The sequence below is a fragment of the Scomber japonicus genome, chromosome 22, assembly GCF_027409825.1.
Source record: "Scomber japonicus isolate fScoJap1 chromosome 22, fScoJap1.pri, whole genome shotgun sequence".
Taxonomy (NCBI): domain Eukaryota; kingdom Metazoa; phylum Chordata; class Actinopteri; order Scombriformes; family Scombridae; genus Scomber; species Scomber japonicus.
This window is the reverse complement of record NC_070599.1, coordinates 9,262,498-9,279,136: the sequence shown is the minus strand read 5'-3', so window position 1 is coordinate 9,279,136 and position 16,639 is coordinate 9,262,498. Positions and strand designations below refer to the sequence as shown.

At 41.0% G+C, this 16,639-nt stretch overlaps 2 protein-coding genes across 3 annotated transcripts in view; both read right to left on the bottom strand.

Moving 5' to 3' along the window:
• The window catches only part of kdm6ba (lysine (K)-specific demethylase 6B, a), a 94,201-nt gene extending 86,998 nt beyond the window's left edge, over nt 1–7,203 (bottom strand). For both annotated transcript variants that reach the window (XM_053343894.1, XM_053343891.1), the window contains exons 1-2: nt 7,165–7,203; nt 6,729–6,770 (exon numbers count right to left, since the gene is read on the bottom strand). The gene's annotated coding sequence lies outside the window, so the exon portion shown is untranslated. The remainder of the gene's footprint in view (nt 1–6,728; nt 6,771–7,164) is intronic.
• A 5,523-nt stretch (nt 7,204–12,726) lies between these two features.
• Nucleotides 12,727–16,639, bottom strand: part of dnah2 (dynein, axonemal, heavy chain 2) — a 61,760-nt gene continuing 57,847 nt past the window's right edge. The window contains exons 84-87 of the mRNA XM_053343890.1: nt 14,717–14,893; nt 14,255–14,329; nt 13,081–13,231; nt 12,727–12,881 (exon numbers count right to left, since the gene is read on the bottom strand). Coding sequence (XP_053199865.1) covers nt 12,727–12,881; nt 13,081–13,231; nt 14,255–14,329; nt 14,717–14,893 — 558 coding nt within the window. The remainder of the gene's footprint in view (nt 12,882–13,080; nt 13,232–14,254; nt 14,330–14,716; nt 14,894–16,639) is intronic.

Sequence of the window (16,639 nt, the reverse complement as noted above, 5' to 3'; positions counted from 1 at the left end):
GAAATATTTGACAATATTTCTGTAATGTTGATGTACCGTTGTCACTTGACGTGCAAATCCACCTGTAAAGTAGAGTATGTAAAAAGTAAAAGGGCTTCAAACTATGGTTTCACATCAGATCTATAGGATCCCTCTCCTCTAGCTCCTGTCTCTCACTCTCTACCTCTTAACACTCCTCCTCTGCAGCCTCCCTCTCCTCTCTCCCTTCGCTGGCCTCTTACACACAAAGGCAGGGGGAAGCAGAGGTGGAGGAGGAGGGGAGGGAAGAAAGGCACAAAGGGCTAGGAGCTGTGGGCTTGCCCTGGGGAGAGGGAGGGTGAGGGGGGTGGATGGGGGGTAACAGGGGGTCAAAGGGGGGCCACTGGGGGTGTAGAGGGCTGGGGGTTGGGGAGAAACCTGAGAGGCAGAAAGCCAGAACAGGAGCTGGGGGAGAAAGACGGGGAGATATGGTGGGAAGGGAGGGTCCGAGGGTGAGAGAGCACAACACGAGACAGCTTATAGCCGCAGTGATTTTTTTTTGTTTCCACTTTGAAGGGGGGCTTGGCAGTGGATTTGTTCAAGAAAGGGATTTGGTTTGGGAGAGTTGGGAGAAGCTAGGATTTGATGAGATTTACACTTTTTCTCACACAACCACTATCTTCCAAAGCCTGTGTAAGCGTTTTAGCCACATCTCTTTTTTTAGGCAGATAGTGTTCACGTCTTGCCCCGGCTGAGTCTCTTATTTGGAGCAGCAGCAACAACTGGACCTACATTTTCTCCTCATAGTACAACATGTAGGCTGAAAGAGGCAATACACACACATACAGTGAAAGCAAATGAAAAAAAAAAAAAGTCTAGACATATAAATGTGTGTGCAGTTGCTGCGACTTTGCATGTTACCTCTTTGTATACCACATTTCTCTGCAATCCATCTCACAGTTGTCGAGATGTTTCAATAGTAGCTTGGATATCGTAAAGTTTATGTAAATCCATCCAACAGTCGAGATATTTCACTCTGAACTACAAATATCAACCTCATGGTAGCGCTACAGGAAAAGTCAGGGGTATACCAAAGTCTGAAGGCTTCATACTCTGAGGACCATGAATGTCTGTTTAAAATGTCATGGCAATCCAACTAATATTTTTTGAGATATTTCAGTCTGAACCAAAGTAACATACTGACATTGCCATCCTTTGAGCCATACACATCCTTCCTTAAATTCTTTCTGGAAACTCCATCTTCATTGCCTGTCAACTGTCCCCTTTGTGACTCCTCACGATTTTGGTGTTAATGATGAATTTGCTTAAAAGGGATTAGGCATTTAGACTCCTAGGGCCTTAAAGCGTCAAGCCAACTTAGAACCAACAACCAACTAGTGGCAACAAGGCAGACAGCTGTGTTGCCTCATGCCACCTCACCTCGTGTCTCTTGTTAGAAGTTTAACACACTCCAAAGACTGCAGACTTGTACGAACATTATGAATATGATGAAACAATTTCTTCATATACTCAATATAAAATGAGAATATATCTGAACAAAAATATTATTGTGTAACCATGTGGGTAGTTCAAAGTCTGAAAAGTGAAGCCTTTGCTGAAGTGCCTTAAACCTGCATTCTCTCCACTGGCTGCAAAAAGATGTCTGATTGTATGAAAGTCTATGGGGAAATGAGCCTACTTCTCACTTGATGTATTACCTCAGTAAACAGTTTCCTAATGAGTTTATGGTGTCATTAGCTAGTTTCAAGTCTTCTTCAGTACAGCATGATGTTCATATTGTGAACTGTGGTCCCATTTAGGGTAAAATAGAGCATAAATCAGGGCATGCTTTATGGTATGACCACAAGTTAAAGTTGCTACCATGATGACAACATTGGTGAGGTTCCATAACCATGGCGTAACCATGGGTTAATAAGGATTGGCATAGCTGTAGCCGTCACTATTGCAGTCTGTTTTCAGGTCATGAATGTCCTCTAAGGAGTCACACGTGCAGTTTTTAAACCATGTCAGTACATGGTTTTAAGCCCTTTTTGCCAGCACAAATTAACATTAGCATTATCACAGTTAACCATAGTATGTAAATACACAGTCCTAACCAAGCAAGCAGCTAGGGTTAGGGTCAGCTCTGCCCTTACCTCCAAATATGGTCTCTTGCAACGGTCAAAATGCCAACAGGGAATCCACAAACCAATGAGTGACGTCATGGTGGCTATGTCTTTTATCATTATACCGTGTGTGAGTGTAACAGACACTATTTTTCCCCGGCCTTTCACCAAAGACGAACTTTTAATGAAAAGCCAACCATGCTGGACACACTGAATAAAAACCACACACTGCCCAATCTCGCCCCCTTGTTGTCTTTCTACATTAGGGTCATTATATGTCTTCAGGCTTTGTGCAACACTAGGAATAGGGTCATGGTAAAAGTCATAAATATGTCAGCTTATGTTTGCCATAACCCTATCAACACATGACTTTTGTTTTCCTGCTAATATCCGTCTCAAGACTTATAGGTATAATTTGGGTTGTTTGGAAGTAAAGAGTGTTCTATTATGTTAAAAAAGTAACATCAATGCACATCGTAGTGTTTTTATACTCATGCACCAACCCCATTATCCTATTCCCTCCACTTGCTTAAAATACTACAACCTCTAACCTCTTTAACTGCCTCTGAAACCACTGTGGGCCTTAAGACGCAGGTGTGCTCACCAGCACGGAAACAAGTATAACAGCAGTATTAAACACAGCAATACTCAAACTGGTTTGTGTGTGTTCCAAATACACACGCACGCACTTTACAAATACAGAGCATACCAACAGAAGCCAGTGACAGTTAGATAACGCAGGCCAAACACGCAGTCGAGGACAGGAGGCATGTTAGGCATCTCGCTTTTTTGCAAACTGTCTCCCCCTCCACAAATACACAAACACACATAGCCTACAAAGAAAGCCCACATGAGAACACACAAAGCCACGCGCGCACACACACACACACAAAGCCAATGTCTTCTATCACAGGAAAGTTATATAACCAGATAGGCATCACTTCTTTCTATCCTCTTATCTTGAGCTGTCTGTTCTTCCATCACTGCCTTTCTCTCTGTTGTCTAGCTCAGTTTCAGCTTTCTTTACATGGATTCAGAATGCCTTGAATGAGATTGTTTTGTTTGATTAATGTTTAATTGAATTGAGAACCTTTTGATGGCATAAATGTGACTGTTAAAAGCTTTAATAAGTAAAATGTGGAAACACACCCTCGCAGAGCTTCAGGAGGTGGATGATGTCAGCTCTACTTCTCCTCCTTCCCTCCCTACACCACTCCTCCCTCGATGACACCACCGATGATGACAGAGGAGGAGGAGGAAGAGGAGGAGAAGGAGGAGGAGGAAGAGGACAAGGAAGAACAGTCCCTCCTCCTCCCTCTCTTTCCTGTCCTCCTCCTCACCCACTGCTTCCTGTCATCCTCCCCCTGGCCATCCTGACTCAGCTCTCACCACCTCGTTTCCTCTTTTCCTGCATGTCTCTCTCTCTCTTCCTCTCTCATTCTCTCTCTCTCTGTCATATTTAAATCAAAAGAAATCCCATGCCCTTCACTCGCAGGGTCTGAGGCTATGTCTTGATTTAGCAAGGATTTGCTTTTATTAAACATCAGGTTGAAGCAGCAGATACAGGGAGACTGAATGAACAAAGGCAGCAAAGGAAGCACTGTTATAACGGAAATATGAATTCAAAATATAAACAATATGGCTATTCTTATACTAGGTTCTGAAAGGCTTATAGATTGGTGCATTTAAAGAAATCAAGAAAAGAAGAAAGGGCAGGAGGAAGATGTAGAAAAAGCAGATGGAAAAAACTGAGTACAAATCTGTGTCATGCCTGCACTGAACTGTCACCTGTTTGAATGAATAAGGGTTTAATGCAAACTGTGTAGTGGCTGAAATCTAACTTGCACTAGTAAATCCATATCACAGTGATACCTCGACATTTAATTAACAGGAACGTTTGTAATTCACATCAGGTGTTCAGTTAAATAGTAATGTGAAATTAATTTCTTTGAAAAATCATCATCAAACAAATAGATTTTCCTTTTTGGACATATGTGTCAGACCCATTAAACTTGTGGGTTATTCCTTAAACATCTGCAGGACTGTGGACTTAATGCTCTGAAAAGCTAAATTGTGCAGCTGAACATATGCCACTCATCTACATGTCTTTAACTAGATCTCCGTCCAAATAAACAGCCTCACAAAACTAGTCCCAGGTGCAACATATGGAATTATTTCACTTACAACCAGCCAACATCAAAACCCTGGTGTAAAGGGTGCTGCCAAGCTCTACAAGTCAAGTACGGTGACATCATCATGGCTTTAGATTTATTGTTGGTATTAAAGTCGACTTTCTGGTATTAAAGCGCACACAAGGAGGAATGCAACACAGAAAGGCTGTGAATTAAGACACAAACCTACAACATTTGAGGAACATAATAAGCAACATGTGTTATTGGCCACCACATACAGTATTATCTTCATAGCACATTGTTTGCCTGTATCGTTGTAGCTCTGTATAAAAAGCTCCAACACATAGTGACAGTAGATGAGATCCACTATGACAGTCAAACCCAAAGGGAAGGTGACAGAAGGCACCACGTCTAAAGTGTGAGAGTGTCTGTGTGTGTGTGTGTGTGTCTCAGATAGAAATATAGAGGGCTTTCGCACTGATTGCTCTGAGCGCTGGCATGAAACCATACCAAACAAGAAAATGCACAGTAACACCATCTTTCTCTCACAAACATATTAACAAACTCAGTCATTCAACATGACATGATAAGATGCTAGTAACAAAGATGCTGGATAAGAAACTACTGGGTCATAAAATAATAATAATAATAATAATGATGATACATTTAATCTGTTTTGCACTTTTATTCCACAATTTTTGTTCATATTGCTCAACATAAAGAAAATAATAATAAGAGTTATGATGAAAAAGCCTTCCTGAATAGAAAAGTGTGTTGCTCCTATTTTCATACTCGTGCCATGTATGAAACACTCCTTTCATAACCAGACAGTGAGGGACAGACAGCTGTCGTCTTCCCGGGTGAGCTGACCTGGCTTTATGATTGTTGCCATGGAGACGGTGTTAAAGTAAACAATTGTATAGTGGTGGTGTGACAATGGACAAGGTCGCCTGTGTGCTGCCTGAATAACACAGTGGTTCAACTCCTACTTTGATATGTAACTGCTGTCTCATTGATGAATCAAGTTTGTGTTTGTCAGTAAACCTTTTTGCTGACTACATCCATTTTTCCTGGAGTGTAACCATCAAAGTTATAGTTCGGAAAACAAATATCTCTATTCAAGAATTTAAAACTCTGCTTCTGCTTCATCTGGATACTTTGGGTCATTTGTTTTCGTTTACTTTAATTTGTTCAATACTACAAAAGAGTTATTATGGTACCAGGGAACAGAGAAAAAGGCTAATAGGAAAAGCATGGTGGACATTGACGTCCTCAAAATTTAACGGTGCCTGTGAGTGGTTAGCCTCATCATGTACATTCTCATATATACAAACCACAAGCTATTGTTATATTCATAGATTATAGTTATTCTGGTTCCAACAATGCTTTCTTTTTTCTCCTCCTCCTTTCCGCTCAGTAACATCCTTTCTTACAGAAAAGCCTGTGTGTATATGTACGTGTATGTGTGTCTGTGTGTGCCTATCCATCTACAAACATAATGGAGGGTGTCTACTTGGTGTTAAACAGGATTGTGTGTGTGTGTATGTGAATGCACATTTATGTGTGTAATGGATCTGATTCATGGCCAGCTGTAAATGTATGTAATAAAGCTGAGCAGGCTCAGTGATGGAAAACCCCAGGTGTGCGAGACTTAGCGGGGTCCTGGGAGACGTTGGCATGAGAGCAAGAGAGAGAGAGAGAGAGAGAGAGAGAGCGAGAGAGAGCGAGAGAGAGAGAGAGAGAGAGATTTAAACTGTGAGTGAGAAGGGTGTGGGGGTGTTTGAGATGTATGTCAGGGGCTGTGTGTGTGAAAATGAATCAGAGCTGGTGTTAGGTTAGGTGTGTGGACACCTAAGTACGGGTGCTGAATGTGTGAAACTCAATCAAAGTGTGTGTTTTTGCCTCTGGCTCCAACTCCCAATTAATTTAGTTGCTGTCTACTAAAAACATCTACTAAAACCTGAGGTACAATTCTTACATTTAAAACTTCATTGGTCAATGCGTCATGTGAATATAATCCAACACTGCAGAACTTTTATAGGAGCAACAGGTTGCACGAAAAGAAGGTAGCTGCTGGAAAATGTCCCACCACGTCACAAATGGAGAAAACACAACAAATCGTGGCAAATAATACAAGCAAACAGCAGGCCAGTACAAAAAGTACAAAATAACTTTTAATAAGGCTATCCAAAGCTACAGTGATTTGATGCCAGATCAGCAGGGATTCATGTATCTCTACGTCTCTCAGTGGAAAGCTTCTAAACTACAGGTTAAACAACGCAATATCGCAGGGAGCACATGAACACATCGTAAGCGCTGGTTGAGTATTTCAGTACATTTGAGTTTGTTAAACATTTCATTGTTCTAAAAAGGAACGCAGACGAAAACACGTCAACTGTACAAACAAAGCAGAAACGACAGACATCCTGACAGGTCTAAACATCCAAAGTCTCACTGTGGTTTGTGTTCAGGCAGGACAAGTCAAGTCTGGGTAAAAGGTCAAAAGTCTTACCTGAGCAGGTGAGGTCTTGCATCCACACAACAGATGGCTCCCCTGCAGGCAAAACATGTCAATGTGTAAACAATGGATCAGTCCAATTAGTCTGCTGTCATTACCTGCTGCACGTCAGTCAGGAAAGAACTTCATTTTTCCACGACTAATAACTGACACAAAAGCTACAGTAAATATGGCATTTGTGATTTTTATGGGATATCTTAGATGTTCATTTTGTTGGTTTGGTAACATAATACTTTGCAAATTGATGTCAAAACTAATATATGAGTGAAAGGACCTGACTTAAGTGATTTTTAAAGATATTTTGAGCCTATTAAAAGGAAAAAGGCAATCTAAACAATACAATGATACATAATACACCATGGTGGGAAGTTAACACTACAGTGACCCATTCTGTTTCAGTGCTACAAATAAAATTAGAAGCTCACCTCACCATCACTGCAGATTGTTTTCTAATCCAAGGCTGTGCTCTTCAGCTTCACTGGCCATGCTGTTGATCTCACACGGTCTTGCAAACAGTAGGTAGGACATCCAGTCAGTATTTATGGCTTCAGTCAGGAGCTGGTGGATCTTGAAACTCAGTACGACAGTGCTTTGCCATGATCCTCACTGCTTCTCTGTGAATGGAAAAGACACGTATGAGAAGAGACGGGATCATGACGCTTTAAGATAATCAATAATCAAGCTGAAATCAAGTGGAGAATAACATCTGACAGCATGTGTCCATATGAAAAATGAGTATCATCATTTTAAATTGTATGTTGGCTATTTATATGACAAAACTTGGGCCACAGCAGCACAGATTATATTGTGGCTTCATCTGCTGCCAAAATCCAGACTATTTTACAGCATAGCTACAGCATACAGAGAGATCACAGTTTCTGCTTTTTCCATCACTGCACTGTGAGAAGTTAACAGCTGTTCACAAAGGGCTCAATCATATTGAAGATGGACTGCGAGTATGTTGCCATCTAGAGGGCAAAATGAGATACTGTACAGTAAATATGACTACACTATTACTATGTACATAATTCTGCATACACACTACAGACATGATATCATGCAATTACTCTTTTCATGAAGTTCAAAGAAGAGGTGAATCCAGGAAAAAGCTTTTCCCTTATTGATTACACTCACATTAAATAAATGCCTATCTTACAGGGAGTAATACACAGTAGCAGGCTGGTAACAGTATTTGAAGCCATGAAACAATTTATATGTGGATATGGAAAATGACTATTTTTATGTGTGTGTCAATGTCAATTCAGCGCCACATAGGCACAGATGCTTATGTTTGGAATAACTGATGAATCAGAGTCTGAGTAACTCAAGTAACACAAAGTTAACTCGCAACACAGGACATACATTTATTTTTACCTTATAATAAATTAAATATCTGATAACAAATACGATTGTCCACTGTGATGCATAGGAAAGAGCTGGCCACCAGACTTGAATGGATTGCGAAACAGCCATAATAAACATAAAGGAGGCTGCTTGTTTTACATTTAATGATATAAATTAAGCCACTTTACCTTTTTGTACCAGCAACTACTGAACATCAATCAAATTGTGTCTTTGGAAAGCTGCTACTGTTGTAAAATTAATATAAAATAAAAGATAAATCTGTCAAAAAGCTGTAGTTCTGTTTATTTGGTTTTGTTCTCTTCCAGTACCACCACTGCCCATAATTACTTTCAATTGATTGCAGCTGTGAGAGGCTCATCGACTTGCACTGCATTGTGGGACAGTAGTCCATCAGCAACACACTCATAACTTAGGGGAACTTATTATTTGTTCTGACATCTTCTTTGTCACTTTATAATGTGGACATTACAATTTCAAATAACACATTTAATTGACTTTTTAAGTGATGTTTCTTTTATGTTGAAAGTTAGTCTAGTTTTCATCTTAGATTTTGGACATCATAATATCATGATATGGAATAAGTGTTGTCTTTTCCTGCTTTTAAAGGCTGCATTACAGTAAAATGATGTAATTTTCTGAACTTACCAGACTGTTGTAGCTGCTCTATTGCTTATCTTTACCCACTAAGTCATTATATCCATATTACTGATGATTATTTATCAAAGTATTGTGCAAATATGTTGTTAAAGCACCAATAGTCATCTCTGCTATATTATCTCAATATCAATAACTGCAGATTGAGCTGTGTATTCATGCACTTCCTACCTGCTCCAGGGTTGCTAGTGTGTGGCTGAAACTTCACCTCTGACACATCTGGAAGGATTGGCTGGAGCTGACTGCACACTCTTATCTGTACTGGAAGTTCATTTTACTCCAACTATTAACAAGCAAATATAAACGTGCCAGCTGTTTTTTTCATGATCAATACTGCAACCCTACTGGAGTTCCCTTGATCCAGGCCCGACTCATTTATAGTGCTATGGCGCCACCCAGTGGCACATTGCATGCAGTGCAACTGGAACAGCAAGAGGGGTGGAGACAGAAAAAAAAAATCCCAAAGAAGAAAATTCAAACGCTCTTCCTGGAAATAGTAGCGAACCCGCCACAACTTAACCACATGACATTTCAGAAAGAAAATGCGACACTCCTTCCTCCAACGCCAGCGAGCACGCACTTCATCCACTTAGCTGCTATTTAACCCTCAATCGGTATAATATCCCAGCCTGGCGTTACATATCACACCCACGCACACGATCCACCGCCTTTTCACGCATTTATAAACCTGAAACCGAAATCAACACAAGGCGATTGCGACATCACCAACTCCAGACCTACCTTCCCGTAAACTATTCCTTCCTTACCGTAAAAACATGACATCACCCGCTCCAGTTTCCATATGAATTTTTTGGGGAAACGGGACAAAAACGGCAATCACCAACACATCCGTATTGAACTGCTGCAGTATCCAAACTTATCTTCCATATTTGCGTAAAGTTAGAGCTGTGTATCTTATTACAGCGTGAGCAATTACATAACACCATTGAATCATCTCCTCATGCAAAAATTACTCCTTTTAATATAGCTTCTGTTTTCCAGTGGATGCAGTGTTGCTGCTCTGCAAAATCCTGACTTTAAATGACTTGATTGAATTTAAGTCTCCACTCCTGACACTTAACTGTACAGTGGGTTGCTTTTTTCCTGCTGTGATGTTGATCGCGTCCTTTTAGATTTATTACAGGATGAGGATACTGTAGTTCGGGTTGTTTTCAATGGAGTCTCATTCTGGCTCTTCCCTGTTACAATTAGGTAACAGCGCAGCCTCACATGTCAGCATGCATGCCCGATCTGCGTTATACTTACCTTTTATGAGCCATCCAAAAAAAATCTGCTGGGGAGGTGCCGTGCTGACTCTCGCGGTTAAAACAGTGGAATAGTGGAAAAATCTGCAAAGCAGTCCATCTCATTTCCCGTCCATGGATGACGCAGCCCCCTAAAAGCCCTCTTCCAAAAAAAAACATGAAATCCCATTCAACATCCATAACGGGTTTAGGTGCAAACGTCGACACGGGGAGCACTGTACACGCAGATAGATCACAGCCCAGGCTGGCAAAACGTGACTGTGTTCGCCCATGGGCAAGGCATGACGGATCACTCGTCACTGATCTTGCATCTCTGCACAGTCATATCGCCTTTCTAAATGATTGCACAGCTCTTTTTTTCCTCCTCTGAAGACCATCTGGTAAAAATTCGCCAGCTCCTGTAGCCTCCAAGGCAGCGGGGGTTGCAGTAGGCACGGATTCCCTAATCATCCAAAAACACAACTGATATCCATTTCATGGAGAGGAACGGTCCACCGCGATCTGAGCAGGCAGTCCTTAAAGAAATTGCGCAGTTTTTATTCCATTGAAACGGAGACTCTTTCCCTTCTGTCCCCGTTGAAAGGCTCATTCCCTTCCTCCTCCTCCCTCCCTCCTCTCCCTTTCTCTCTCCTTCTCTCTTCCCTCATGCAGGTTTATTTTCGGTGGAAGAGTCTTGGACATTAACTGCCCCGCCTCCACAGTCACTGGCAAACACACTGTAAAACTTGCCCAAATTCCATTATCAACTACTATTCAACGAGGAACAACTGGACACCAGGTTTTCCCCCTCTTACTATTTGGTTGAAGAGTCAAGCTCTCAGTTGGAAGTAGTTACTAAAGGGCCAAGAGCCACTTGAGGAATCAAAAGTTGTGCTTTAGGGATGTCTGCTAATCTTGTCAAGTCCTTGTCATTTCCCTAGAAACTGAAAACTAGGGTAAGAGAATGTGGGGTAATCAAATGAATGCAGGAGGCAGACTCATCAAGGCTTGTAGATCCCAAATAAAGATTCAGTTAACTGAAGATTGGTTTCATCTGAATGATAATACATTTCATAGGAGGCAGTATAATCTCATTAGACATCTCAACTGGTTTATCTTCTGCAGTAGCGAGCAGAGGCTGGTGTAGTTTTCAGGACTCCTTTACATGAAAATATTTGGATTCTCTCATCACAGACATTCAAAAAAAAATTGTCCAAAACATTCTTTGAAAACACAGGAATTTTACAAGAGCTCCTAGTACTGTTACTAAGTGGATACACAGATGGATACTGTATTACGGTCCTGGAACACACCAGTCGTCTTCAATTATCAGACAGGCAAGATCATCGCCACCCTGTAACAAAGTTTCCATACCACATTTACATCCTACTTCTTTTCAACTGAAGCCTTTATCCATAAAACACCTACTAAAGCCTGATATTTGTGTTAGAACCGCGCCTGAGAATAAGCCTATTTGAATTTAAATTCAGCATGTTGCTATGAGTGCCCCCCCTTCCATCTCCCACCCAACCAGAGACCACCAGTGTACATGCACACACACAGAAAGAGAGAGAGAGAGAGCGAGAGAGACCTGGGTCTGATAAAGAGGCTCTTAAACCCTGAGGAAGTCTGTGTTTGGTCTTTCAGGGGGACAATCCTTAAGTCTGAATACAACCTTGAACTCAGGCCCCCCTCTCTCTGGTTCTCCTCTCTCATTACTGGACCATTCTTCCTCCCGGCTCACTTTCTCCAGGGTCCTTCTCTTGTTTTTCTCTCCCTCCCTTTCAGGAGTTTGGGCTGAGTCCTTTCCAGTGGGGAAGTCCGGGCCTTCTCTCCCACAACTCTGAGCGACTCCAAACGTCTTGTCTGTAAAGCTTCATTAGAATTCATTTGTTTGAATAGGTTCATTTCTCCTTCAGTTGCTCTCTCTTTTTGTCCTCTTTTTCAGCTTGAGGGAAATGTGAATTAGCATAAAAATATCCCTTACCTCACCTTGATTAACTGTATTGTTTGCATGTGTGCGTGTTTACTACTGTGTATCTGGGTGTGTCAAACCATGAATCTAATTTTAAAGGAAATGAAAATATCGTTCTCTGGTTTAAAGATGAAAAACGACCAGAAACAGACTTTTTCTCGAAGATTTAAAGTGATTTGCAATTTCCAGGACTGTCTGGTCAATAAATGTACAAAGCCAGAAAATATTATACTATGTAAAGCTTGCATGTGCCTGTGTGTGGATGTCTGAGTTTCTGCAGGGTAGAAGGGGGTCAGCATGGAAAGACTGATGCAGGTCTGTGGAGCGGAGTGAGTAATCTGTCAGCAGACAGCAGAGAAAAGGCAGAAAAAAAGAAAGAGAAGAGACAGACACCTTGCCAGAATTGTGTCAGACCAACTTCAAAGTGTCAAACAATGACTCAGTCCGTTTACTGCTAAACACCAGGTGTGAAAGTCTAGTAACATTGTGTATAAATGTAACATTTCATTTCCTGTCTATTGCAGCCTTGTGGCCTTTTAAAACTTAAGGCCACAAACACAGATGATATCATATAATGTGTGTCTAAAACAGAGTCAAGAATTAAGTGTCAGAGGCAAAGCATGGTGATATATGGTTGAAATTTTTATGAATTGTATACAAAATAAATAGCATGACAACAATGAATATTAAACATTAGTAGAAACAAGTGTCAGTCAAAGGGTGTGTGTGTATGTATATGTGTGTGTGAAGGCCTTCAGTTATCCAGGCTCATGAGAAGAGCAGTCCCTCTCTTGATCCAGTGGTCTGGGGTCACAGCTCCGGATTTCAGTTCAACACCGACCACAAAAGAGGCTCGGCCCGCCCCGCCCGAACGCACAGGGAAGTAGTAACAAGGACACAGATACATACCTGCACACACAAGAGGCAGAGGCACAGAGATGAGACTAAACACTGGGCATGACATCACAGAATACACATGAACAGATGGCGAAAACAAGAGATCAAAGAAAGAGGTCCAAAAAAAAAAAAAAAAAACATGATAAGAGGATGGAAAGACAGTTGGAGGGAGTAATGAAATCCCAGACAAAGCCCATATCAAACAGCTCACTCTTGGCCATCTTCTTGCGGTTTTCCACAGGTTTGAAGTGGATGGTGGGAATGGGACAGACCATCTGCATGGGCTCAGCCTCCACCAGACACGAGTTCTTCTTATCCCAACCAGCGCCCTCCAGGTACAATCCTCGAACAAAAACTCCATCCTGGACACGAGAGAGGCAGGGAGGAGGGGGCATGAGTGGAGAGACAAGGAAGAAGAGGGAGGGGGCGATGAGAGAGGGTGAGAGATACAAACAAGTGTTTGGAGGTGACATTTTGCATACAGCTTTGAAAAAAAAAATGTTTATGACAGACAGCCATGCCAATTAGGTAACGAAAATGAGAGGAATTGAAAGGGAGGGGTGCAGCAGAGGGGAAGGAGAGAGGAGAGATAGAACAGACAAAGAGAAAGTTAGAAAATAGAACACATAAGGAAAGGAATAGGAGAGGAAGAAAAAGAGTGGGATAGGTGGAAGGGAGAGGAGACTGGTAGGTCATGAGGGAGAGAGTAAGGGAAGAAAGAGGTAAAAACTGGAGAAGGGAAAGATGGTGGATAGATGAGAGGCTGGAGGAGAGAAGTGAGAAAACACAAGGATAAAGAGGGAAGGGAAGGAGGAGAATGACAGAAGAAGGGAGAGAGCAGCGAGAAAGGAAAGGAACAGTTTGCACAGAAGGAAACAGTCAGAGCTAAAAAGAAGCAAGAGAGAAGGAGCACAAAAGACAGGAAGGACTGGAAGTGTGCAGTGGTTTTGTAATAGCATGGGGAGGGAAAATGGGAAAAAGGAACATGGGGAGGCACAGAATAGTTGATGCAAGGGGAATAAAATAAGGTTAAGGGTGCGTGAGAAATGAAGAGTTACAATGACAGCAACTGTGGAGTGGGAGCAATTACACAAAAGAAAACATTTCCCCCCCACTGTCTAAATCTGGATTGTAAACCTGCTTCATAAAAAAATTAAAATGCAAGAGTGAATTTAAGGAATGGGGAGAGAGAGAGGCATAAAGTGGCATGCCGCCTTGAATGAAAATACATATTCTTTGAGAAAACCCCCACAGTGAATCAATGTTTGAGTAGAAATGAAAAATGTGATGGAAAGTGGTGATGACAGCTGAAAGCTAATGACTCAGAAAAATTGGTCTGACGGCAGGTTTATGGAAATAGAAAGAGAAAGTGTGTGGAGGGTCACCTTGGGCGGATAAAGGAGGTTGCTGTCATCTACAGTTGAAACTATAAACTCCCAGGACAGTGTGTCCACTGATATCTGTGGAAACAGTTTAACACAATGTTAACTGTTGGATGGAGAAGATGTTGTCTCTATTACTCGACTAAACAAACATTTCTATTCATTTCAGTGGAGCATATTAGAATTTGATTAATCAAATATACAAAACAAGTGACGTGTGAATAGATATCTGTTAGATTATTGAATAGTGTTTTAATGTAATGTAAAACATGGCAAAATGTGTGGTTCTTATGTCTGAGAATGTGTGTCTGCATGAAAAAGTGTGTTTTATGTGTGAATTACAGTATGTGTGCTAAATGATGGTCATCTAGAAGACAAGATAAAACAAGCAGTGTCTCCTAATGTGCTGTTTCACTGAGTAACTGTCTCCATGCCTATGTACGTGTGACTGTGTGAACCCCTCACATTGTGCTGTCGAGCAGAAGACTGCAGTACAGCAGTGAGGAAACCGTTGGGGAAGGTGAAGCCAGACAGCCAGAACAAGTTGGGGGGCTGAGCCGTTTCTGCCCAGTGTGCAAACTGATCGACTCGCTGGCAAAGATCCCTGGTCCACGCTGCCAGGGGCTTCAGAGAGGGGTACGCCTAGTGGACAGAGACAGTGACGCAAGAGAGCGTGTGAGAGAAAAATGCATGGCAAATTTATAGTCATTTCATGCTCCCAGCTGATGGCAGCTGTAGATCTTATCAACACGTCTAAAGGGATGCAGGAAGGGTGTGGGAGTGAGGATTGTGCAAAAATTCATGAGTAAGGTGTGGACTTATGGCTAAACCTTGTTGATAATATTGATATCAACTTCTACTGTACTATCTTTGGCTGATTTTATATTATATAACCAATACACAAGATTTGTATGGAACCACAGATCATTCACAGGAATCTACAGGTACACAACCATATTGACAGGTTCTGAGGTATGTAACAATTAGTGGGAGCAAGTCTAGGATATAAATTAAACATTTTACACATCTGTTTTCAGGTTGTAGGTAACCATTATTTCCATTATCAGTTAATTTATTGCTTTGTTTATTTTACCAAGTAATTGTTTAACCGTTTAATCCATAACACATTCAAACAATGAGATGTCATTTATAATTTTACAGAGCACAAAGTTAAAACTACAAATGTATTTGCTGCACACATACCAAAGTAAAAAAAATCCTCACAAAGTTACTCACACATTTTCTGTTAGTCAGCTGATTCACACATGTTCTTGTTAAAAGCAGCAGTTACACTGATAGTCCCAAACAGAACTGCTGAAACACAGTCCCCACACTGTGAAGTCTCATAAAAAACAAGCTACTATTAATACATAATGGTGTGTTTCCTGCTTTGTCTGATTCAGGCACTGCCTTAATGTAAGGTGCCATGGAGCACTGCCATAAATCTGTCAGCATGTCTGTATTGGTCCTCTTTCAAAGCCAAAAAGGACCAAACAACTATTGCAGGAGACCTCTTTTAGAGTCCTCATGCTTCAGGAATACTGATAAAATTAGATCTATTCTGAGTTTTAGTATTACAGAGGATACTATTTGTGCCTTGCCTTCATTACATTGTAATTGGTTTATATTACCATTCTCTTGTTGTTAAAAATAACTATCTTTGCACTGGCTCTTCTCCCCTTTGGGTCCAGCCTGGTGATACCTGGCCTGGTATCAAACTTAATTATGAACTTTTGACACCCTGTGAGAGAGTCCACTGCTAATCCTGCTAATCTATTATTATCCCTTATCCAGATACTATATCCTTATCCCATATATTTATCTGTAAATTCAGTCTTCTTTAATCTCTTAAACTTGTATATTTCAACTATATTTCTTATTTACAGTACTGTTGCATTTGAACAGATTTATAGATCCAATTTCCAATTTTTTTCTATGCTATATATGTTTCTTTTTGAGAATGTGACCAACTTTAACCAATATAGTAGTTATGATCCTAGTCCACAGACAGACTTCTTGGCTGAGGGTTAAGTCAACAGGATCCATGCCTGTGCAAATCAGGCAGACAGGACTGGGTGTCTTGTTTTGGATTACTTCTCACATCTTACTTTTGTTGGAAGATTGTCAAGATTGACAAAATGATTTTGTCTCTTGCACGTCTGTTTATTTTTTATGCTTACTGTTGTTTGTTTTCATAATCTTCTTTGATCCTTATGTGCAGACATAAACTGGATGGGCGCAGAGCCTGTGCTAAGGGCCTGGAAAGCCACCAACAATTCGTTTTTTATTAATTTTGTTTAGCTAATATGCAAGACCCAACAAACGAAACCCTTCTAAAAACAAACATAAGGACACATAAGTACAAAGATACATACACATGCATGCATT